The sequence below is a fragment of the Rutilus rutilus genome (genome assembly GCF_951802725.1).
Source record: "Rutilus rutilus genome assembly, chromosome: 1".
NCBI lineage: Eukaryota > Metazoa > Chordata > Actinopteri > Cypriniformes > Leuciscidae > Rutilus > Rutilus rutilus.
Window position 1 is genome coordinate 48,697,573 of NC_140209.1, and position 25,830 is coordinate 48,723,402.

Below are 25,830 nucleotides of genomic sequence, written 5' to 3' on the forward strand. Positions count from 1 at the left end.
AGTGAGGCTGTGTGAAACCTGAACAACGCTGCCCTCTCAGACAGCATACATTGGTAGGAAGGTATTCAAATGTTCCCCTAACATAATGTCAAAAATTCTGTCTGGTCGATTTTTGAAGGCAGCACATATGCGTCTTTCGCTGCCTATGATATCCCACAATCCTGTGCGTGTGGGTCAGCAGTTAGATTAAAAAAAATTAAATAAAAATGCTGCTGGTGTGATAGAGCAGTTAAAAACAGCGAAATAGTTAACACATGTACATTTTCAGCTTAAGATTCATTTTTAACCAGATATAAGCATTGTAGTCATTAAATATTCACTTGGTTATCTCTAAAGCTCACATAAATTTGTTCTTGAAATGTAAAACCAATTTCCATAAAAGGCGCCTTCATACTAAAAAGCGCCTTCATACTAAAAAGCTGTCTGGTGAGTCACTGACTGACTGGGCAATGAGACAGCTGTCTTATTCTTTGAACACAGCCAGAGGGAGATCTGAATATTATTTACTGATAAGACTTTAATGACGTAAAAAATCTACTAATAAATTTGTCAATATTATTATGTAAACTTGTTGCGAATTTGTCATTAAAATGTACTAATGATATACAGATTCAGATTATTTTATTTAGTGCCATGTCAGCATTCAAGGCTAAAAATACAAATATCATATAAATACAATAAAAACCAAACCAACAAAAACAGCAAGTCATATTATACTAATGCATAATACATATTATACTATTTTTTGTTTCATTTTTTTTTTGCCCGATTCAGCATGTAGAATCGGCATCGGGCCGTCGGTGAGAGAGAGAACTCTGATTGGCTGTTCAGCTTAGTGAACGAGTCAGTGCACAACAATAAAAGTAGCGAGCAAAGAAGTCGAAACGGTACAGATAGAAGGCTGTTCTAATGTTACGTCATCTTACCTGAGTGTTCCTGGGCGAATATTTTAATAATAACATGAGCGGAGTGGAATAAAGAAAGTGATCAGCAGGATTGATATTCAAAACTGTAAGCACGCACTGCTTTGTTAACGGTTTGTGTATCTGCAGCGTCGGTTTCCCTTTTTGAATGACGAATATATGTGCAGAAACAGACAGTCGTCTCATTTACATGCAGGCGCAGAACGCGCATGCTAGCTGACAGCCGGCTGTAGTTCTCTAGGCATGTTAAAGAGCAGCTTTTTTGCCCAGACGAAGGCAACAACACAGTCGGCTTTCATCAGCGCTAGTTCTTTGCCGTCAGTTTGGTGTGTCCCTACTTTAAATATCTGCATTAGTGTTGTTAACTAAAACAAACTAAAACAATTAAAAATAGTTTTCAATAAAAAAAAAAGATGAAAAACAAAAAAAAGGAAAATTAGAAATGTTGCCTCGCCAACTAACTAAAATAAGTTGAAGTACTAAAATGACTAAAACTGAAATTAAACCCTGAAAAAAATTAATAAAAATATTCATAAATATTACCAAAGTATATAAATAACACTAAAATTAGACTTATCAGCCAACCCATATCAGTTGACATCTGCAATAATTTTATTTAAAGTTGTCCATGACCAAATCTCAGCATATGTGAATAGAGTGCATGCGAGTGTGTGTGTCTGTGTGTTTACCACATACCTGCCAGAATAGCTTTGTGCGCCTGGAACTCTTGCCCAGCGACACACAGCGAGCAGTCCGTGAATCTGGAATGTTCCCACAGTCCGCCCAGTTCATCTGCCAGGCGGCAGTCAGGGACCTTCACCATGTTCATGGTGTTCTGACCCGAGATATTCACGGAGTCCTGCACCACACTCACCTAAGCTCACAAAAACAGAATGTTTTGCACATGAAAAATTTGTATTTTTGCAGTTACAACAATACTATCATACTAGAAAGAGATGCCTGCATATCAGCCCATGTATTGAACGCGTGCATTGTAAAGGTAGTTAGACTGGTATATTGACCATGCCAATAATCAGCCTATATTTGATCATTTTGAGATAACAGAAGTGGTCATTCCTCTCGGCATCAGTTGCAAAATAGGACAAAATTGTTAATTGATAGTTCACAATTTTAAATATTCTTAAGTGCCGTTGACTAAGTATTGAAGAAAAAGCACAGTGTATTTATTTAACAAAATACTGAGTGCACCTTTATATATTATATATAATATATAATTATAATTATAATTATGTCAGCCATTAGCCACCCTTCTCCCGATAGTGGCCATTTAAAGAACACACAGAAGTCAATCACTACTTAAAGACACCAGATTCATGTGTCATTTAAGGACAATCATATGAAAAAGTAAAATATAATTTTTCTTCAACTTAACGGTTATATTAGTATTAAATTATATATATATATATAAATAAAAAACGGTTAGTTCCAATCCTTGATTCTGATTGGTCAATAGCTGTGCTTTATTCACGATAAAACACGGCTATGACCGCTTCCCCCAACGGTTCTATTTATCACTGCGCCAAATTCATCTGCCTTCTATTCATCACGATAAAGTTTGAGAACGGTTTGTTGTTTTTATTTGAGCTTTCATGCATATTCCACATTGGAACGTTGTTGTTCACGGTCAGGGACTATTTTTTTCGAGCGGAAGGAATGCTTTTATTGATTTAACTTCATGAAAGTTGCACTAACACATTTTTTTTTTACACTTTAATATTGTGTGTTAACTGTTTTATAAAAGCAATAAGGTACTCAAGGCAAGTGCTGTATCGTGAATAAGTAACGGCTGAAGGGGTTGCCCTTCAGCCGTTACTTATTCATGATACAGCACAGCCTCTCGTACCTTATTGCTTACACACACACACACACACACACACACACACACACACACACACACACACACACACACACACACACACACACACACACACACACACACACACACACACACACACACACACACACACACACACACACACACACACACACACACACACACACAGCCATGTTTATGTGATTTGTGAGGACATTCCATAGGCGTAATGGTTTTTATACTGTACAAACTGTATATTCTATCCCCTTACACACACACACACACACACACACACACACACACACACACACACACACATACATACATATATATATATAAAAAAAAACACACACACAAATCAACCACTACTGTAGATTCATGTGCACTGGGTTAACCTTTGTGTTTATTTTAAAGACACATTTAAGGACATCCATATGTCAGCCAAAATGGTAGATTCTGATTATCAGGGGGGACACTACAACGACTGTTCAACAAGGGCAGCCGTCTAGTTATCTCTTAATTTGCACAAATTGCCTCAATTTGTTACTGGTCTCTGTGTGTGAGCGTGTGTATGTGTGTGTGTGTGTGGCGGGCCACCATGCTGACTTAGCCACCTGTTCCCGCAGACATAAGCAGGTTCATTTATCTCACTCCAGGTGACACACACACACACACACACACACACACACACAGAGAAATGCCACAGGTTCTCACACCAAGTTAATTGCCGTATAAGGCACATTTCCTTAATGAGCAAAACTCCTCACAGACAAGCCTCAAGACTTCAAAACCTTGTAAGCTGCCTTCCTTTACAACATTTTGGGCATCATAAGGCAAGTACTGTATATTCAATTTAATTTGAACTGTGTAAAGGCAACGTTAGAAAACTGGAAATTTCTTATTTGCTGCATAATGACATTCAAGCTCAATTTAGCCAATTAAACAATTAGCACAATCCCACAATGTTTGTGGTTAAAAAAAACTAAAAACAAAAACATTCAAGGATCATGAGCTGACAGGGGTGAAAATGACACAGAAGAAGAGTGAAAGGGAGTGAGAATGAGACGAAGCTGATGGAGATGGAGGAGAGTGAGTATGACACAGAGGAAGGGGGTAAAAGAGCACCACAAACAGGAAATTAAATGTCAAGGACCCTTGTATGTTCTTAATGGAGGAGCAGGCTTTCCCCTGAAGGAAAACAGGGAAGACAGCAGACGAGAAGGAGAGGGACAAACAAGGAAAGAGGGTGGGAAAACTAGCAAGATGAGGACAGGTTGGGGACCCAAAAAATACAACCATTTCCTGTTTACCCTTTCTGCTATCCATATATATATATATATATATATATAAAAAATATATATAAAAAAAGGGTTTTTTTTAATGCTCTTACAGTCGTAAATGTTCCCATTTTATAAGCAGGTGATTATTAATGCATCAGTCGCTGTAATTTCATCATTTTTGGTTCATTTCAAATTACCACGAAACATGAGAGAAAAAGCCTCAAGATAGTGTTGTAATGTCATGATTCATATCAAATATTATAGCTCAAGTCTTTTTGTTTTTTTATAAAGCCTATGGAATTTATGGAATTATTTAGTGTTGAAAATGCTGCTGAAAAAGTCCTGGAGTTCTGAGTCAATCTGTGTGTTTACAAACACAAGACTTTATCTTCAGCCTCAGAAATTGGACGGATCACTACTTTAAAGTCGAGCACATCACTTTAATGAGCAGTGCGAGATGGGCACTAGAGCAGCTCTGTGCTGTCTGGACTCTAGTATGAGAGAACAGTTTACTGTGTGTGTAAATCTAAACACAGAAACTAATGAGGGAGGAGGGTGTAAACTTGTGTGTATGCAATTCTCCCCCTGAATTTAATGAATGAACGGGCAACACACGTTAAACCCATGTGCGGACATTCATCACTCACTCATTAGTGGCACGCAAAACAGAAAGAGGAAGAGAAGAGAAGAGAAGAAAAAACAATGCCAGGTGACTTCCTGCATCTATAAATACACACTTAAGGACAGCGGCAGTTCTGACTACTAGCACTGCATCAGCCTCATGCTAATGAGCTTGTTCAGGTCATAATGCATTCATTGATTAATCAAATCAAGCAGTGAGTAAATTACACACACTTTATTGAGCGAATTACCACACTGTATCTTCTCTCTTCATCTCTTAATAAGAAACACACCACTGTGCATCAATGCAAAAGACATTAAGCACAGAATGTTCCACTACTTCTCAGATATAATACAGAATATGGAATGTATAATAATACATTCGATGGTCCTATTTACAAAAGCTTTCTATTTCAAATAAATGCTGTTCTTTTGAACTTTGTATACATCAAAGAATAGAACAACATTTCTGAAGGATCATGATGCAGAAAATGTAGCTTTGTCAACACAGGAATAAACCATTTTAAAAATGTATTTAAATTGAAAACAGTTATTTTAAATTGAAAAAAAAAAAATCACAATATTACTGTTTTTGCTGTATTTTGGATTAAATAAAATGCAGCCTTGGTGAGCAGAAGAGACTTCTTTTAAAAACATAATAAAAAATAATAAAAAAAACACGATCTATGGTTTTATGTATCAGGACATACAAAATATAATCTGGTCTTTGGCAGGTCTAAAAATTAGGAAAATACAACCTGAGATGAACACCAACATGACATATTACAACCATGTCAATATTTATTTAACAAAAACTAGGCCAAACCAGAGAAGCCATGTGTGAAAAACTGCTAATCAAATGCCATTGATCTTCAGCAATCATGATCACCTCTATAAAAGCAGAAATTTTGGCAGCTTGGTGGTCTAGAGCGTGCAGGTGTGTTAACACAATGCCAAGGAGGAAAGACAATGATCAATGATCTTAGAGAAGCAATTGTTGCTGCCATTAATCTGAGAATGGCTATATGGCCATTTCCAAACAAAGTCAAGTCAAGTCAAGTATATTTGTATAGCGCTTTTCACAATACAGATTGTATCAAAGCAGCTTCACAGTATTAAATTAAAATAATACAACAAGGTTTGTTTCTAGTGGAATTTATTGATTGATAAAATCAAATTAAATATCCCCAGAATATCCCCAACTGAGCAAGCCAAAGGCAACAGTGGCAAGGAACCGAAAAACTCCAAGTGACCTAATGGTGTCCTAAAACTCCATCAGGTGACCCAATGGAGAAAAAAAAACCTTGGGAGAACCCAGGCTCAGTCGGGGGCCAGTTCTCCTCTGGCATTTCTTAACTAGAGGCCGGATTGTAATTTGAACTGTAAGATTAAAAATATTATATGAATGCCTGGCTGAAGAGATGCGACTTTAATCTAGTTTTAAACTGGGAGAGCGAGTCTGAGCAACGAACACTATCAGGAAGGCTATTCCAGAGTTTTGGGGCTAAATGTGAAAATGCTCTCCCTCCTTTGGTGGATCTGGATATCCTAGGTATGACCAAAAGCCTTGAATTTAGTGATCTTAAAGAGCGCGATGGATTATAGGGCGATAGAAGATCCGTTAAATAGACTGGAGCTAAGCCAAAGTCCATCATTCTACAGTGAGGAAGATTATTCATAAGTAGAAAACATTCAAGACAGTTGCCAATCTTCCCAGGAGTGGACGTCCCAGCAAATTCAGACATGTCAGACAGTGCAATGCTCAGAGAAACAGCAAAAAAAAAAAACAAGAACTACATCTCAGACTCTACAGGCCTCAGTTAGCATGATAAATGTTAAAGTTCATGACAGTACAAATAGAAAAAAGACTGGACAAGTATGGCTGGTTTGGAAGGGTTGCCAGGAGAAAACTGCTTTACTTTTTTTTTTTTTAAATGGCAGCACAGATTTGCAAAGTTGCATCTGAACAAACCACAATACTTCTGGAACAACGTCCTTTGGACCAAAGTGGAGATGTTTGGCCAAAATTCACAGTGCGATGTATGGCGGAAACCAAATGAAACCAAGCCAAATCAACCAAATCAAGCATCAAGGTGGAGGAGGGGTGAATGATGATTTGAAATTTTGCAGCCACAGGACCTGCTGAGCATCTTAAGGTCTTTGAGTCGACCATGAACTCCTCTGCGCACCAAAGTATTCTAGAGTCAAATGTGTGTCCATCTTTCCGACAGCTAAAGATTGGTCAAAATTGGGCCTTGCAACAGGACAATGACCCCAAGCACACCAGCAAATCTACAACAGACTGGCTGAAAAAGAAAAGAATCAAGGTGTTGCAATGGCCTAATCAAAGTCCAGACCTCAACCCGATTGAAATGCTGTGGCAGGACCTGAGAGAGCTGTGCATAAACAGATGCCCACAAACCTCAATGAACTGACGCAACGTTGTAAAGGTTTTTTTTTTTTTTTTTTTTGGCCAAAATTCATGCTGAACACTGTGAGAGACTGAGAAAGCCATATAGGAAATGATTACTTCTAGTTATTGCTGTTAAAGATGGTGCTATAAGCAATTAAATCATAAGGTGTACTTAGTTTGTCACACATGGCTTCTCCATTTTGGCTTTATTTTTGTTAAATAAATGATAACGAGGCTTAATGTGTCATGTGGTGGTGTTCATCTGAGGTTGAATTGACCTTTTTTTAAGACCTGCTAAAGACCAGAAGATTTTTTGATTCTTAAAACCATAGAACTCAAAGGGAGTACACCCCTTTGAGTTCTATGGTTTTAAGAATCAAAAAATCATCTGGTCTTTAGCAGGCCTTAAAATTCTTTTTCACATGACTGTATAGACATATACACTCACCTAAAGGATTATTAGGAACACCTGTTCAATTTCTCATTAATGCAACACGTTCATGTAACATGTAAGGGTGGCGCTGCCAATAAAGCAACTAAAAGCTGTCACAACGAACCGCAAAAGTAATGATTATGAATATGTCAAATATAGCAAGGAGACATTTTAATTGTTTATTAATAAACAAGTGTTTTCTGTGTTGGCTGAAATTCTGCAAAGATGAAGTTGACTGACTCGCGGTCTTCGCAGTAGTGAACGCGCCAGAGAGAAATGCACATTTCGGATTACATAGTTTTCTTTCGTTTTGAATTGTTCTGTTTAAAAATATGATTTCAAGCGTTCTGTAGATAATAGATATATTTCTCAGGTCTGTGAGGCAAGTAGGCTATGCTGAGTTTCGTTTCATTTATGAGACTAGCTCCAGTTCAATCGCGGGCGCCTCCGTGTCATGATATCTATTATCTGCTTTACTTATTATTTATTAAATCCAGGCAATTGGTTGATGAAACATTGATTAAAATTAAGATACAATTAATACAAAACGAAATTCACTTAGAAAGGCTTTGTGCTTTCTGCTTGAGGTCTCTGTGAAAGTTTTAAAGCAGTCTCTTTTAGTGCCGCTTTCAGAGCGCTCACGTCCGTAACGGAGAACTGTCACTGTTTTTCCTCATAAATGCGAACACGAAAAATAAAATAAAATGAATATTTTATGCTCTGTGGAGAGCATAGTAGCTTGGAGAGTTTACATTAGTAAGCTACAGGACATCGTCTTTCAAAACATGACCTGTACGAAAGAAAAATTACTGCGTCATTGTACCCAGCACTTCTGAAAACGCACTTGCCAATGTGTCTCTGTCCCCAGCACATCTCAAACCAAACTGACGCCCATGCTCAAAATGCCTCCACATGTTAAGTTGCTGGCCCTCATGCACGGTCGTCACATGCACATAGGAAACACGCCACACTATCGGCAAGGCTCATCGGCAGAAATGATCATATCGGCCGATGCCGATGATGGTCATTTAAAGCTTTTATCGGCCGACACCGATGTTGTGCCGATATCATCGTGCATCCCTAATATTATCTGATGTCAAAACTATGTGATCAATTTCACTCACTGCATCCTAAAGAAACAGATACAGAACAACAGAGATGCAAGCTTTATTTGTGAGCAGCTGTATGTTTGTGACAGAGTTTGTGTTTAAACAGTCATTCTGTTACAGACAACACATATGTTTTTACACGCATCATTTCCACTCAAGCTGTTCAAGTCTGGCCCTGACCGCAAACCTCCCTTTTTCTCCTTCATCTGATCTTATTTCTCCCTTTCCCTCCTTCTGACACCAGCATCTGCCTCTCGTCTCACCGAACTCGTTGTGATAATGTATGCGTGTGAGCTGACTCGTGCGCAGAGAGACTACCAACCTCATACATCTGTGAAAAGGGATTTCTGACTTTTGTAGAGATGCAAGCACAACACTGAGGAAACGATTAATGCGTTTTGGGGTGTTTCTCAGAGGATCGTAACACATCAGTTTGTCACATATGTTGTGTGAATGTACAGTATACAGAGAAACTTTCAGTGTAAATACTAACACAATCAAATCCTCTTTCACTTTCATTAAGGTAACATGGTTTAGCACTTCTCCTTCCCTTCATCACACTCTCATCTCTGCTGAGCCCTCAGTGTTTTGGGGGTGAAGAGAAACAAAGCAGATGCTGCAGGTACAGAACATTCCTTCCTCTTAAAGTGACAGTTCACTCATAATTTCCCCACACCATGTTGTCCAAAACTTGTATGACTTTCTTCTGTGGAACATACAATACCGTTCAAAAGTCTGAGGTCATTAAATGTTCTTTTTGAAAGAAATGAATACTAACATTCAGCAAGGACAGTAAACTGATTAAAAGTGACAGTGAAGACATTTATAGTGTAGTCAAATATTTCTATTTCAAATAAGTGCTGTTCTTTTTAAATTTCTAATCATCAAATAATGTATCAAGGTTTCCACAAAATGTTAAGCACAACTGTTTTCAACATTGACAATAAGAAATGCTTATGAAGCAGCAAATCATCATTAGAATGATTTCTGAAGGATCATGTGACACTGAAGACTGGGGTAATGATGCTGATAATTCAGCTTTACATTATCTTACTATATTTTTGATCCAATAAATGTAGTCTGGTTGAAGATAAAAAAGTACTGACTTTAAACGTTTAAATGGTAAAAGGAGAAATTTTGACGAACCGTATCTGTCGCTCTTTTTAATACAATTGCAATAAATAAGAGGCTTCAAGCTTCAAAAAAGGAAGCAAAAGCACCATAAAAGTACGAGAGTGAATAAACAATCTTAATTTTTCAGTGAACTATTCCTTCAACTTGCTACCATTTCTTAACTTTTGTGTGTGTATATGTGTGTACGTATATATCAGCAGCAGATGTTGCAGCCGTAGTGGATCTCTGAGATATCAGTGTGGCATATGGCTGCACTGAGTGAAAGATGGCTGCTGTCAGATGGAGAGAGAGAAGTGCAGAGCTCATTTATTTACTATGAGCAATCTACCTGCTGGAGGATGTAGGTGGAATGAGGGAGCGATGGAGAGGTGAGAAAGAAGAAGAAAGAGAAAGCAAGAACAGGTGAAGGAGAGAGAGAGAGGGGGGGCTAGAGGGGAGAGAGGGAGAGAGAGAGAGAGAGAGAGAGAGAGAGAGAGAGAGAGAGAGAGAGAGAGAGAGAGAGAGAGAGAGAGAGAGAGAGAGAGAGAGAGGGGGGGGGGGCTAGAGGGGAGAGAGGGAGAGAGAGAACAAAATTCTAGAAAAAGAAAAATGGAGCTTGGAACTAGAAAAGGAACAGAAGAAAATAGCTACCAAAGTCAACGAATCATTAGCTAAAACTGATGCGTTATCAATCTGATTTGTCGCCAGTCTTTAAAGTGGGAGAAAATGAAACCAGAATTAGATCCTCATTTTCCTCCTAAATCCCTCCATCTCACTGGCCACAATGACACCAAGTACTCCACCTCTAATGGGACCCCTCTCCTCATTAAAAACACAGAGGGAGAAAAGGAGAGAGAGAGAGGAATGTATGCTCAGGCCCTTATTTAAGGTGCTAACACCTAAAAAAGAAATAGAGAGAAACACCTCAAATGTAGGCAAAAAAATAAATATATATAAGAATGGAATTTGTGGGAGGAAAAATGTGAGTTAAGAATGGTGCAAGAAGGAACAAAGGAGGAGGCAATGCTAAAGTTCTAGGAAATAGATACAGGAAGAGAGTGGAAAGGAGGAGAAGGAGGAGAAGGGAAAGGAAAGAGTTCATCCATCTTGATTAGGGATGTGTAAAACTACATATTTTCAAGACTAGCCGACTAAATAGGGGTCAGGTGATCCTGAAATCAACTTAAACTATCAGACACATTTCTTTGGGAGTGTTTACATAAGGCACTCAAAAACAGCTAGACGGAGCGCAGCGGAACAAAACTGGGATCTCAAGGGGGTTTTTTATTTATTTTTTAGAGTTTGACTATTTCTAAACAACACTTGTAGCAGAACGCTCAAACACTGCAAGGCATTGCGTAACAACTAAAAGCATCCGTCTGAATGTCTATGACTAATAGTGCTTTGAAGGGGATGATTTTAAAAAGACACTATTTTTCAATTAATACTTTTATTTAAAGTACTAATTGATCAAAAAATATTTGTGTTTCAAATAAATGTTATTGTTGGAACACTTTGTAACAGAATGTAAAAAGTGCCTCAGTTTTCACAGTTTTCAACACTGACAATAAGAAATTAGTCTTGAGCACCAGATCAGCATAATGGAATGAAAGGCAATGTGACACTGAAGAGTAGAGTAATGATGCTAACAATTCAGCCATTACTTTACATTTTAAAATATATTAAAGGGATGGTTCGGACTAATTTCAACCTAGGGTCCTTTGCACCATGACCTCGAGCCAAACACCCCCTCAGAAGCTTTTTTCCCCCTTGGTCGAACATTATTAAAGTTAGAGCTTATTTAGAGAGATCAGCCGAATGGCTTAGTGCAGGCGCTAATGTATCCAAGTTTGTATCTCGGAAATTACCCCACTAATGATGCCCGGAATGGTACCAAACTTATACAGTAGTACAAATAGGTTCTGTACTCATAAAACGAGGCATTGGAAAGTTTGTAAGCACATCAGGGGCTGGTTTCACAAAGCTATTTTAGACTGGTCTATAGTGTTAGACAAGTCTAAAATTTACTCATAGACTAGTCTAATGCAAGTTAAAGACTGACTTAATGTAGACCAAAAAAATTAGACACCTTACCCCCAGGTTAACTTAGGTCTAAGACTCTATGTTACCTTGGCAACCAGCAGTAACAATCAGTTGCATTACAAACAGCCAAAAGAAAAGGGAAAATGGCTCATAATTTAAACATTTCTTCTTGTTACTACATTCTCCGCTAAATTTCCCAAGTAAAATGTCCTTGTAACTGTTATACTCCTCCAACAAACACATATTTTCCACTGGGGTAAACTGCACTGAGCGGTTGAATGCGCTTACTCGATCCGCCATGTTTTTTGTTTTGAAAAGTGTCTTATTTTACCCAGAATGCATTGCAGTGTAGTCCTACTTAAGATAGTCAGAGTCTTAAGTGCTTTGTGCAACGGTCTGATTTAGATGTCTATCTGAAGTCTGACTATCTACTATATCTAAGCCATAGTCAAAGTCTATCTTTGTGAAACCGGCCCCAGGAGTTTATTTAAATAACACTTGCCTGATGGTTTATGCAACCGCTAACCCGGATGTCGAGGTCACTTCCGTGATTTGGGAAAAGCCCATAAAATTCCTTTGCAAAACTCACAAGTGTAAGGGAAAAGTTAGTGAATTTAACAGTCCATAGAAATATATCCCAAAAAATGTACTGTTGTGTTGACAACTTAGTGTTAACTAATAATTGTTGCAAACTGGTATTACCAACTAAATATTAGTGCATTCCTGGAACTGGGCATCGTAACACTACATCCTTATGCATCGCTTTCTGCCAGGACTTTTACGGGCTTTTCCCAAATCACGGAAGTGACCTCGACGTCCGGGTTAGCAGTAGCATAAGCCATCAGGCAAGTGTTATTTAAATAAACTCCTGATGTGCTTACAAACTTTCCAACTTTCCGTTTCATGAGTACAGAACCTATTTGTACTACTGCAGAAGTTTGGTACCATTATTAGTGGGGTAATTTCCGAGATACATCCTAGGATCCGTTAGCGCCTGCTCTAAGCCATTCGGCTGATCTCTCTAAATAAGCTCTAACTTTAATAATGTTCGACAAAGGGGGAAAAAAAGCTTCTGAGGGGGTGTTTGGCTCAAGGTCATGGTGCAAAGGACCCTAGGTTGAAATTAATCCGAACCATCCCTTTAAAATAGAAAACTTAAAAATATTTACAATTGTAATGATAATTCACAATATTACTGTCTTGACTATTTTTGATCAAATAAATGCAGCCTTGGTGAGCAGAAGAGACTTTGAGCCCAAACTTTTGAAAAGTAGTATATCTAAAAAAACTACGAAAGGAAGCTCAGCATATGATTGGTCGTGCATCACTTACCTCACAGAAGAGTGTCAATTTGTCATCAGGCAGCAGCCCATTGGCCTCATCCAGGAGGAAGTCTCTCCTTATGAACTTCTTGAAACCCCAGTCCTTTCCTTGTACGAAGCGATACGCTCGCTGGCTCTCTGCACAAAATAAAGCATATTGGCACAAAATTGATTAGGTGGACACAGAACACCGGTCTTGCGCTAGGTCTCTGTAATGGCATGACCTGTCAACATAAATTTAATCTAAAGAACCTTCAAAACAATACAGAACATCTGCTAATTCAGTCAAGTATTAGATTGAGGCAAAAACATCAACATCTCACAGACACAGATCAGACTAATCTGAATCCAAATACTCTAATAATAATAATTTAAGAGGCTTTTCCACCTATCTGGCAAGGTCTATAATCTTGCTCTCCATTAATTTCTGCTTTATAACCAGTCTGATTATTCTGTGATTTTTCGTTCTCCTGTTGTTTCTCTGAAAGCACATTAAACCTGCATGAATGCATGAACCTCCATGCACGCACGCGCACACACACACACACACACACACACACACACATAGAGAGAGAGACTGTTTTTTTTTTGTTTTTTTTTAGCTGCTATGTTCAAACCTTCACTCCATCTTGACTGCAGATGTTTTAGCTGACCGGCAGGATCTGGTTGAGAAGTGTAAGAGAAAGGAGGAGAAATAGAGGGGAGAAAAGGAAAGGGAGAAGAAGGATAAGGAGGAGGAAAATGAGAAAGAGAATGAGAATGAGGAGGAAAAGGAGTAGGAAAAGGAGGAGAAGGGGAAGGAGGAGAAGTAAGAGAAGGAGGATATGAGGCAGGAGAAGGAAAGGGGGAAGGAGGAGGGGAAGGAGGAGGAGGAGGAAGGGAAGGAGGAATGTAGGGAGGAGGAGTAGAGGGGAAGGAGGAGGAGGGGGAAGGGGAAGGAGGAGGAGGAGGGGGAAGGAGGAGGAGTAGAGGAGAAGGAGGAGGAAGAGGGGAAGGGATGAGGAGGAGCAGAAGCGGGAGGAGGAGGAGAATGAGAAGGGGGAGAAGGAGGAAAAGGGGAGGGAGGAGATTGAGAAGTGGAGGAAGGAGGAAAGGGGGAAGGAGGAGGAGGAACAGAAGGAGAGGAAGGAGGAGTTGAAGGAAGGGAGGGAGGAGGAGTAGAGGGAAAGGAGGAGGAAGAGGGAAAGGAGGAGAAAAAGGAAAAGGAGGAAGGGATGAGGAGGAGTAGAGGGGAAGGAGGATGAAGGGATGAGGAGGAGGAGAAAGAGAAGAAAACGGAGAAGGGGAAGAGCAAGAACAGCATGGAGAAGAAAAATAAGAGAAGGATGAAGAACAAAAATACAAGAAAGTGATGCTGAATCAAGACATATTTCGACATTACCTACAGGAGGATTTCTCCTTTGTCACTACTTTCATGCACAGAAGTGGAGAGAAGAGAAATTCATGACACATTAAGTGGGGAAGAGTGAAAAAAGGAGAGATGAATAGATTCCTTTGTGCTTTTGTTGCATTGTGGGTATGTGTGACAAGAACACTCTATCAAGCGTGACATCCTCTCTTCCTAAACGTTACACTTGTTCTAGTGAAGCATCTTTCCTCTTTTCTCTGTCAGCCAAGTGCAGCTGGGGCTCAAATCATTTTGGGTTAATCTGCTGCTGTAGTTTGTTTGTGTGTGTGTGTGTGTGTGTGTGTGTGTGTGTGTGTGTGTGTGTGTGTGTGTGTGTGTGTGTGTGTGTGTGTGTGTGTGTGTGTGTGTGTGTGTGTGTGTGTGTGTGTGTGTGTGTGTGTGTGTGTGTGCAGGGGTTTTAACATGGTGTGAAATGGCTGTGTTGACAGCTCGACTGTGACAGTCATCCACACAATGGGGGAGCAGTGGAAGGGCAACAAAACACATGCCTCAGGAAGACCCTGGTCTCCCTTCAAAACAGAACTTGAGTCACAGCAACTTTCCAAAGACTGATGCTGGTATCCAGATAGCACAAAGGCTAATATCATACTGATTATAATGATTACTATATTTTGCATATAGAAAAATCAATTTTAGAAAACACATTTTTGCATTGTGACAAATAAGCATATGTCAATTACATTTTTTATTTATTAGTGTAATACTATATTTTTACACATGTATTTCAGATGTATTAACTCTTTACAAATTATACTTTTAGACATTTGTATTAGATTGGCAAATGTGCCAAGTTGTCATAAAAAAAGGGAAAATAAATAAAATGGCAAAGTGTATCTTTATTTTTGTTCAATTAAAACTAAATATAAAATATAAAAGTAGCCTTTTGATTTTGTGGTGAACTTACACATCGGCTAGACCCACTTTGGTTCACCATAGTTCAGTGTTAATATTTTACACATTTTGCAACCAGGTGATTACCTGTCAAATAAAAAGTATCGTCTTCAGCCTGTGCGTGTCCACGCTGCCCGTGTTATTTTGATGCATCGTTAAAGAACTGTGGCTCTCAACTCTTCATTAGATGACACATTATTTAAGGCTCTGTTGAAGTATGGCTTTCAGGGCTGCCTGTATTGCTCATGAGTTGTGATGTCTCGAATTGAACAGACAGGAGTGTTCACAGATGGCATGTTTTGATTCAGCTGAATTGGAGAAGATGCTGATGGACCTGTGGGTAATTAACCCTCCCAGCATCAAGAACTTCCTAGTAAATCAAGTTACTCACCTATTAAATGGGAGAAGCAGAATTTAAAAACTTAATTTTTCAAACCCCACACCATACTGGCATGAACACACAACAGGTGAAAGCAACTTCGCTGCTCATTCCATGACAGAAACAGCCAAAAAACTATTGCATTCCACATGCTAAGCAAAATCCTTGACCACAGATGCACAAAACTTTAAGAAATATAAAAAGAAGATGGAGAGACAGAGCGAGAGAGCGAGAGGAAGTGGAAAGAAAAAGTGACAGAGACACTGATTGGTCTCTCGAGGAAGTCTGAGGTCAGATCAGGGCAGTGGCTAAATTTGTGCTCTCATTGGGGACGTCTGGCAACTAACCAATTGCAGTAGGGCAGGGAAAGTTCCTGTTGGCATCCAACCAGGGTCAAGCCTCTGTGGACACGAATACACAAGCAGCGAGGAGGAGTGTTTTAGGACGTCTGACAGAATACAGCTCCAATAAGAAAGGACTGACAGATGGATTATGCAGATATCGAGGGATAAGAGAGGGTTAAAGCACTGAAAAAGAAAGAGCAGTCAGTAGGAATACATATTCAAGCCCCGGCACTGGGCATTGGGGCACAGTGCCTAATGTCCTGGCACACAGAGAGAAAAAGAGAAGGTTGCTCGGATCACAAATGCACTAAGCATACACCCACAGAAAGCCAGGGAGGTTGAAAGGCCAAGTTCTGTTTGCCCATACCTTAAAAACACGTCTGTAAGTGAGCAAAAATAGGTGAATTCCTGTGGGCATGCATCAATTGACCAGAGTTCAACAGTGAATCATTTTAATCTGCAACACCACAATTCCAAACTCCTCGAGAAAGACATCGAGGGCGTTAAGTAGTCTCAGCCTCGGACGAAATGCCCATTGAGCGCCCACAGATGACCTGATGCAGTAGGCACTGCACACACACAAAGCAGCTAAAGTTGGCAGAAATAGCCAGTTCTGATCCAATTGGCTTGCACATTCGCAATTTTCAGGTGTCAGGATACACAGGTTATTCTCTACTGAAGAATTCCTTATTGGATTTGCCAACATTTGCAAGGACCATGGCATCTAGTCTTTGAAAGATATCCAAAAAAGCCACGTAGTAGCAAGCAAATTATATATCTTTTAGCAGATGGTCTTTTAGTTAGATGGTCGATTCCTGTCTACATGGGCGGTTGTTGGACAGAATAAGCTGCAAAGTGGAGAGGATTTTACGAGAATAGTCAAAAGTCTGGCTATATGACACTAAATAAAGAAACAGAGAGATGTGTCGCATTTGCTTCAACAACAACAACAAAAACATCCTCTACTTGCACTCTGCCATTAATAGAGAGTTCAGTAGCACGGTGTCAGAACAATAATGAGAGTAAACTGACATTCTCACAACAGCATCAACACAATCCGCTAGTGTAAACACTATCCAATAATTCCTCTAACCTTGACACTTCTATACAAACATACAGAGAGCAAAACACCTTTAACTGTCTGATATGATAAACCATCAGCTTAGACTGGCTTGTCTCGATTGGGTCTGTAAAAAGTCAGATCTCTGGGTGGTTCTTGGCTAGAATAAGCTGCAATTTGGACCACAATTTATGTTGTTAGTCAAAAGTCCAGCTTCATGAGAGCACGGCAAAGTATTTAAATATAAAATCTATATATGAGAGCAACAGAAACAAACACAGTTTAATAGCATTAGTTTAATAGCAATCAAGACCTGCCAGCAGGCGAATGCAGGTACTTTTTGCACAGATGTGACGGGTAACCTTTATAAAATGTGTGTTTATATCACATGTATTTGAATGAAAACTACTGATAAAACTAGATACTGACCAGTGAATGTGGTTGGCAGGCCAAAAAAATATTTCCTACTCTGATTAATACATGTATAGACTGCAAATGACTTAAATGGATATCACAAAAGCAGTTACGTTGCAAAACCTCATTCTTCTGTGGCTTTACAGTGAAACGGTCAGCGTTATAAATGTTGATCTACGGGAGTATTAACAGCTATGGACCACGCGGGGCTGAAAGCAATAGCAGTAAAGCTCTGTGGTGTAAATATTCATCAAACGGTCAATAGCCAATAAAGCAAGTTCAGAATCAATATCTGCCAGCATGCAGTCTCATCTGAATAACTACACACGGCACGCAGAGCAGAGATCGTCAGCTAGGTAGTTTATACACTACCCAACATCCATCTAACCTACATCGGTGTGAATCTTTCATTTCTCTATTAGCCCAATGCCTCTTTAGAAATATCCATTTCTAAAAGCCTACTCACAAAAAAAAACTAAAAACATGAACACTGGAGACTGGAGTAATGGCTGCTGATTTCAAATCAAATCAAATTCAATCACAGGAATTTACTGTATTACGGGTTTTGATGTATTTTTGATCAAATAAATGCAGCCGTGGTGAGCATAATTGACGTATTTCAAAAACATAAAAAAAAAATCGTACTGACTTTTGAACAGTAGTGTACTTCTGATTGGAAATGGGATGTAGCAAAAGATGATCATGGTAATGACGTAAAATAAATTCTACTGACCTATCCATGTAGTAGCCTATCTAATAATATAGCCATACATTTAAAATATACTTCTTTGTTCATATAGATATAGTCTGTTATATAAATTTGTACTTTAGATTTACATAATGTCAATTATTGCGTGAATTTAGTAACAAGTTAATTTCTGTATTATTTAATGTGTTAATTTTAAGTAATACGTTGCTTCTGTGGACTTTATTTCTTCTATGCTACAAAGTGGAGTTTAGTGATTGTTTTGTGATTGGTGGTTTTGGAGCATCTCTGCCTTCACTTCAGGTGGTTCTTTGATTTCTTCCTTGGGAGCTCTCATTAAGGTTCACAATTCGTCTGGAAATTTGACTTGAGCTGAAATAAAAATAAATATTTTTTCCAAGACAAACAAGACCCCTGCTTCAAAAAAAAACCAAGCAGCACCTGAAAGAAATCTGCAAGCCATTGCAGCAGACTACATACACAGTGTTCTCCTGAAACTGGTTTCATGTGTCCGTCAAACCTGATCATCGATCCTCAGAGGGGAACAGGTTCCTCTGCACCTCTATTTGCTCGGTGTCATGCGTAGGACTGACTCCATAAACACAAGTCATGCTGCAGAGTCCCAGTGCCTTCTCATAGCCCTCTTAATTAAAGCACTTTACTTTGTTTTTATTTCTCTCTCTCCACTTCTGCTTCACCCCTCCTCCCCCCTTCTCTCTCGTTCATCTCGCTCTCCCCCAGGAGGAGGGCAGGATTAAATTGGATTCTAAATGATCCAGAACCGATAGAGCAATTTCTGCTGCCATATTTTCATCCTGCGTCCCGCTTTAAAAACTCTCCCCATCCACTGTAAGGAGGCTGTCGGTGCTTCTTTGTCCCCGGGGACGCCCCAAGCACGTCACCCTCCCCACATTCCGGAGGGGCGCTAAATGGAGAGAATGTTGAGTGTAGGAGTGGGGGGAGTGCGGGACAAAACACAAGGAGCGCCTTCTCGCCCATTAAGGTGCAGAAAATGAGAAAATTGGAAAATGAGAGACAGGGTTGTTCAACCTCTCATCTCGCTGCCACAATCTGGCACCCTTTTCTCTTTCTTTCACTCATGTTCCTTCTGCTCATATGTGAGATTCTTCAAAAAGATGAGTGTGACTGCTGCCCGCATATCGGTTTCATCTCTCTAGGATGCACGCAATCTTTTGTGAAACATCTAATACAGGCTCATATAAAACTGCCAGAATCTGCGCAAGGATTATTCAGGGGCGGTTTACCAGCTTAAGCTCACCTTGCCTGAAATCACACAAGTACAGGTTGAGGACAATTTTAGGTCAAAATCTATATGTTAATGTGCATTTACAGTTTTGTTCATAGGCCATTAACTCTTTCCCCGCCAAACTCAGAATAAAAAAAAAAAAAAAAGAATGCAAGCTAGAATAAAACTTTTTTTTACAGAGGGTCTGTTCTTTCTTTTGATATATTGCATGTTCAGATATTCATACAACAAAATATTCTGGGGTGATCAAAAACGTTGGTGGGGGGGGGGGGGGGGGAAACGTATTTTAATGATAGCGATTTACAGTTCACAGTGAACAAAGAAAAAAGAAAGCATTTACTGTTGTTCCTCAAACAAGCAGATATTTCGTGATGAGAGTTTTAAAGGACCAAAAAAAAAAAAAAAGCAAGTCCAGTCATCATTTACTTTCTTTCCAAATCTCTTTTGTTCAACACAAAAGGTGAATATCCCTGACAAACTTTGCATGTAATAGAAGTGGATGAACACTAGAGCCACCAATCTCTACAAATTTAAGTATCATAATACGGTCCAAATATTTTGTGATATATACACACAAAATTTTAAATTTCCTTGAAATTTGCCCCAGTTGTCCTTGGCAGTTGATTCAGCTCACAAAATGGAAGATTTGTTCATGATCCAGTTCTCGAGTTTCACTCACTAACTCACTCAATGATCAGTCACAGTGGTTAACAGCTAAATGATGGGGAAGATTTTCGGTCTGTTTGTGACACAAATCAATCATATGGCTTTGAAACACCCAAAATATAGTGCACAAGTCATATAGTCACTTATATGTTGCTTTTGCATCCTTTTTGAAGCTTAAAGGGGTCATCGGATGCCCATTTTCCACAAGTTGGTGTGATTCTTTAGGGTCTTCATGTAAAGTTTGGTTTGTAAACGTTTGTCATGTTAAAGTACTTTTTGTTAAAATTCCTCACTGGTTGTGTAAAAACACAATTGTTACCTTAAAAACAGGTCTGTTCACAGCGACCCGTTTTCGGTGCATGTCTCTTTAAATAATGAGCAACTGTTCACCCCACCCCTCTTTTCCATGGGGGGTGTCGACACAAGACATGTAAAGTGCTGCCTTGGCAGACAGTATACAAATGGCTGAGGGCGGAAATATGCTAATACGGGACAGCCCGCGGCCGTGGGCGGAGCATAAGCAATATGACATCATATTGCTCAGAAAATCCAAACGGCTTGTTGAGAGTGTTTAGACTTTTTGAGGATAAAAAAAAAAAAAAAACGGTGTGAATGGATTGCTTTCATTGTATGGTGGTTGTGTCCACACACACTGCAAAGACACATTTATATGCAAATACCATATAAAAGCGAATTTTGCATCTGATGACTCCTTTAAAAAATACAGTCTTCATACATTGTAAATTGCATGAAAAACAGCAAATGGTACAACATTTCTCACTTTGTGTTCCATGGAAGAAAGGTGTGACATGATGGTGAGTAAATGATGACAGAATTGTGTTCGGGGAAAGCAGAAAGTTTAGTTGCACATTAAAATGTTTCTCACCAAACAAACAAATAAAAACTTTTAAGGCACTATTTCTTCTCTATACCATAACTCCATGACCCTGTGAGCTACAGAGTTCACCGACCTAACGCACACATACCCACACTCTTATCATACATATTGATCTTTTCAGTATAACTTTGTATATTTATAAAAACGTATAAATTCGTCGGGTTTTAACATCCACGCCAGCATATCAGAAATGTTTTCCCTATGCGAATAACAAAACCACCTTAAAGAAATACACCACCCCAGCTATGAATAATACTTGGTTTAAAAAAAGGCAGACACTGAAATCAGCCATGAAGTTGCTCCGTCTGAGCGAGTGAAATTCAGTTCCACTGAAGGCCAAAACCTCTGTAACTCTCATACACCAATCAAACAAGACAGCCCTAAGGCCATCACCCCCCAAAAAAATCTCAATTAAAACACTGTCGCCTTCCTCAAATTTAATATTACAAGGGGAAAGGTTCACATTGAATGTTATTACTTTCACAGGAAATACAAGACCATTCACACTTTCAAAGGCATGCTAGTCTGATTAACTCTGTTTCGCAGGTATCCGCGTCTGTAGCATCTACAGCTCCCTAAAGGAATCAAGTGATACTGTGCTAGTTTGCAAAAACACTGATTAAATAAATGTTTCATAAAACAGTAAATGTGATGAGTATGCGAGAAAGAAATTTGCTTCTGCTTATACAAAAAAAAAGGTTTTTTTTTTTTTTTAAGAGATCAAATTATACACTAGATTAGAGTTGGGCGGTATGACGAAATACAGTAAGCAATTTTAATTCACTGTAACGATATAGTTATTTTGTCTGGAAAACCAATGTAAAAACAGTTTATATATTAAATAATAATAATAAAATACTTTGGCCTGGTTTCACAGACAAGGCTTAGACTAAGCCAGGATCAGGCCTTAGTTCAATTAGGACAGATTTTATAAACATGCCTTAGAAAAAAGAAAAAAAAAAAACTTACTGGTGTGCATCTTGAGACAAAACAAAGGCACTTATATATTTTAAGATCTGTCAGTGTTAATCGTTTTCAGTCCAAACAGCTCAAACATGCATTTTAGTCTGTGACTAGATTTAAACCTTGTCTGTGAAACCAGGCCCGTTGCATAAACATAGCCATTATTCTAATATGGCCCACTAGCAGTTAGTCAGGGACAGTCAGTGTTACTTTTCGGTATCAAATAGGCCAATCTACGTTTTTATGTAACTGATTTAAAAAAACATATGAAGAAAAAAATGTGATGTCTAACTTGTAAGACTAGTCTTAGAGGTTCATGTAACAGGTTTTTAAAAAAAATTTAATGAAGCACCTTTAAAATGGTCATTGTTTTTTGGGAACTTGGACATAAACCAACACTAAAAAGGCAGTAAATATCTACCACACCATGGTCTAACCGTATTTTACTGCTCAGCCCTTCACCAGATAATAATACATATATTTTTTATATATCTTTTTTTATAATCTTTAGAGTTTAATCAACATCTTACCCATAGCTTTGGTTTCCTCGCCCTTGGCGTTAAGGATGGAGAACTTGAACTTGGCCCGAACCTCGCTCTTAGGACAGCTGACCAGGAGAAGATAGAGCGACAGATAATCTTTACTCTCTTCATCCAGACCTTTTGGATTCACTCGCAAACACCTGCTCAAAAAACAAAGAATCTTGCATCAGCAGACAGGCTTTATTTCAATAAAAATATTTTTTTATTTTTTTTTATGTAATGCAAATCCAAGTGTGCTCCTTCCCTTCCTACCATTTGAGCTTGTCATTGGCCCCTGAGGAGAACGTGGAGCTTTTGATGACCTCGCCCATCTCCTCCCGGCAGAAGCTGAAGTTGTTGATGGTCCACATATAGGAGAACTTAACCACTTTGATCTGGACAAACACAGAAGAAAAAAGATAACAGACAAGACACTTCATTCTTCCATTTATTCATCTACCCTCCCCTCCACCCTTTTCTACATTAGATCCACAAGTGTTGGCCAAGACATCAAAAAGCGACACATCAAAACCACCTTTTATCTTAATGCGCTCTGACAACAAACAGGATGGGGAGAACAAGGAATAAAAAACCTCAAACAAAAACACTGGGGGAGAATGAAGGCGAGATAAATGAAGGCATTAATGGAACATGTTTCACTAGTCGTGGGGATTCTGAACACGCTGGAGGACCTTGTGAAGTCACACACACTCAAAACACAGAGAAGATAATGGCCATTACATAGTTTTACACAGACTGCTAGATCCTTTTTTATTAAAGTTTATTAAAGAAATTAATACTTTTTTATTCAACAAGGGTGCATTAAATTGGTCAGAAGTGACAGCAAAGACTTTTAGATTTCTAAATTCCGTACTTTCTTTTTTTTAGCAGCAAAACATCATATTAGAATGATTTTTGAAGGATCATGTGACAGTGAAGACTGGGATAATGATGCTGAAAATTCAGCTTTGCATCACAGGAATAAATAGCATTTTAAAATTTATTCAAATAGAAAACAGCTATTTTTAATTCTAATGATATTTCACAATATTATTGTCTGGGGTGTATTTTTGATCAAATAAATACAGCCTAAGAGAGACCACCCCATAAGAGACTTTTCAAAAACATTCAATATTAGTTCCATATTATTCTATCTATATTCTATTATTGACTGTATTTAAGTTTACATTAATTTACTTCCATTAAATACAAAATAATTAATAAATGTTAATTTCTTTGAATAAGATAATAAGTGAATAAAGACTTTGGATTCTAAAGCTATTATATGTTTTCAGAAGACTTAATGGTGTTTTGGTCCTTTTTGAACTGTATGATTTTGTTGAATGAAAAAGTACAACGTGAACATTCTGATAAACTTCACCATTTGTGTTCCACAGGATAAAATTCACAGGGATTTGAAACAACAAGGGTGCTCCAAGGGTGCGTTAATTTTGACCTTTAAAATGCTATTTCAAAACTACTTTTAATTACATTTTGCAAAGAAAAAAAAAAGTACGCCAATCCCACATGGGCCTGTTGATTGGACATTTATAATCATCACATTAGGGTTATTATGTGTCTGGGACACCAGGGTGCTCAGATCTGCACCTGGAAATCTAGGGTGCATCTCAATCAGCTCTCTAGCTTCCTAGGTCGTGAATCAGTATATCATGTACATGAATTCGGGCACTAGTAAGGACATTAAGGACCCTGGCTCACTACACACTGGGACACTATTTCCTGCGACATGACAACGTCCTCATTGTACAACATCACTACTGGGATTTATGAACAACAGCAGAACTGATATCTTTCTCAAATTACTTGTTAATGTTATTTAAAGTACATTATAAATACTTTGCTTGTTACATATACGTGCAACATTTCAGCCGTAAGTAAATTATAAATGTTAGCTAGATTATGTTCATTACCTGTCTAGAGATGTTTATGCTGAAATATAATACAATTTTGTTTTTTATTTCTAAAAACCATCTATCGTGTGCCATTATGTGTAGTGCTTTGGCTCACATAATTTATGTTTCGTGCTTCATAACTTCCGTTTAAGGTGGGCATACACTGTGCGATGTCTGTGCGATTTCAGCAAGGTACCTACTCACACTGAACGAGTAGATCGCATGCGATGTAAAGCCAAAGCTCAGGATTTCTGTGCTCACACTATACGGGTCCGAACGTCGAGCTGCGACTTCACTGCTCACACTATACGTGTGAAATATGCGCGAATCAGCAAGATAAACCCTTGTGCCGGGTTGCGCCTATAGACGATATCATGTATCCAGAGATATTGTCAAAACAAGCATCAGCTATCAATATCAAGATGATTTAGCATTTCCAATTTATGTATTAACCCTCATGTGGTGTTCAAAACCCTATAACACCTGTGGTGTTCCCGGTCAAAAATGACAGGCCCATAAAAAAAAGCTTATAAATCACTCATTATACCATATTTTCACCCAATCTTGGATTCAATCTTTTTGTCAACTTGTTCTCTTTCAATTAGGACTGGTTTTATATTTCTGTTTGCATCTGATTAATCATGGGCCTCATTTATCTGAGAGTAGGCATCTCATTTTTTGAGTAAAAAACAAATAATTTATGAGTAAATTTGGAAATATGAAAAAAAAAAATGAAAAAATGGCTACTGTTGATCACACTAGTCTACTCTAATATTTCACCAGGAATTTTGTTTTGAAACTTTTGTTTTGTAAAAAATATGGCACATAGTCACACTTGTGGTGTTCCCGGTCAAAAATGACCGGCCTATAAAAAATAGCTTATAAATCACGCATTATACCATATTTTCACCCAATCTTGGATTCAATCTTTTTGTCCACTTGGTCTCTTTCAATTAGGACTGGTTTTATATTTATATTTGCATCTGATTATTCATAGGCCTCATTTATTTGATAGTAGGCATTTTTCTCAATATTGCCAAAATTATTAACAAATAATGCTTTTTTCACTCAAAAACTGAGGTGCATAAGCTCGGATAAATGACTCCTACAATTAAACTGTTTGAAAATTGAATACAAAACCAGTCCTAATTGAAAGGAAACAAGTTGATAAAAAGATTGAATCCAATTTTTGGGGATAATATAGCATAACGAGGGATTTATAAGCTATTTTGTGTAGGCCTGTCATTTTTGACTGGGAACACCATAAGTGTAACAAGGTGAAAAAAACACCACAAAAAAAGTAAAAAAA

General features: G+C 38.4%; 1 protein-coding gene across 3 annotated transcripts in view; it reads right to left on the reverse strand.

The window, feature by feature from the left end:
* Positions 1–25,830, reverse strand: part of spop (speckle type BTB/POZ protein) — an 81,010-nt gene that overhangs the window by 12,516 nt on the left and 42,664 nt on the right. For all 3 annotated transcript variants that reach the window (XM_084409853.1, XM_084409855.1, XM_084409854.1), the window contains exons 4-7: positions 22,882–23,003; positions 22,618–22,769; positions 13,102–13,229; positions 1,620–1,797 (exon numbers count right to left, since the gene is read on the reverse strand). In XM_084409853.1, coding sequence (XP_084265979.1) covers positions 1,620–1,797; positions 13,102–13,229; positions 22,618–22,769; positions 22,882–23,003 — 580 coding nt within the window. The remainder of the gene's footprint in view (positions 1–1,619; positions 1,798–13,101; positions 13,230–22,617; positions 22,770–22,881; positions 23,004–25,830) is intronic.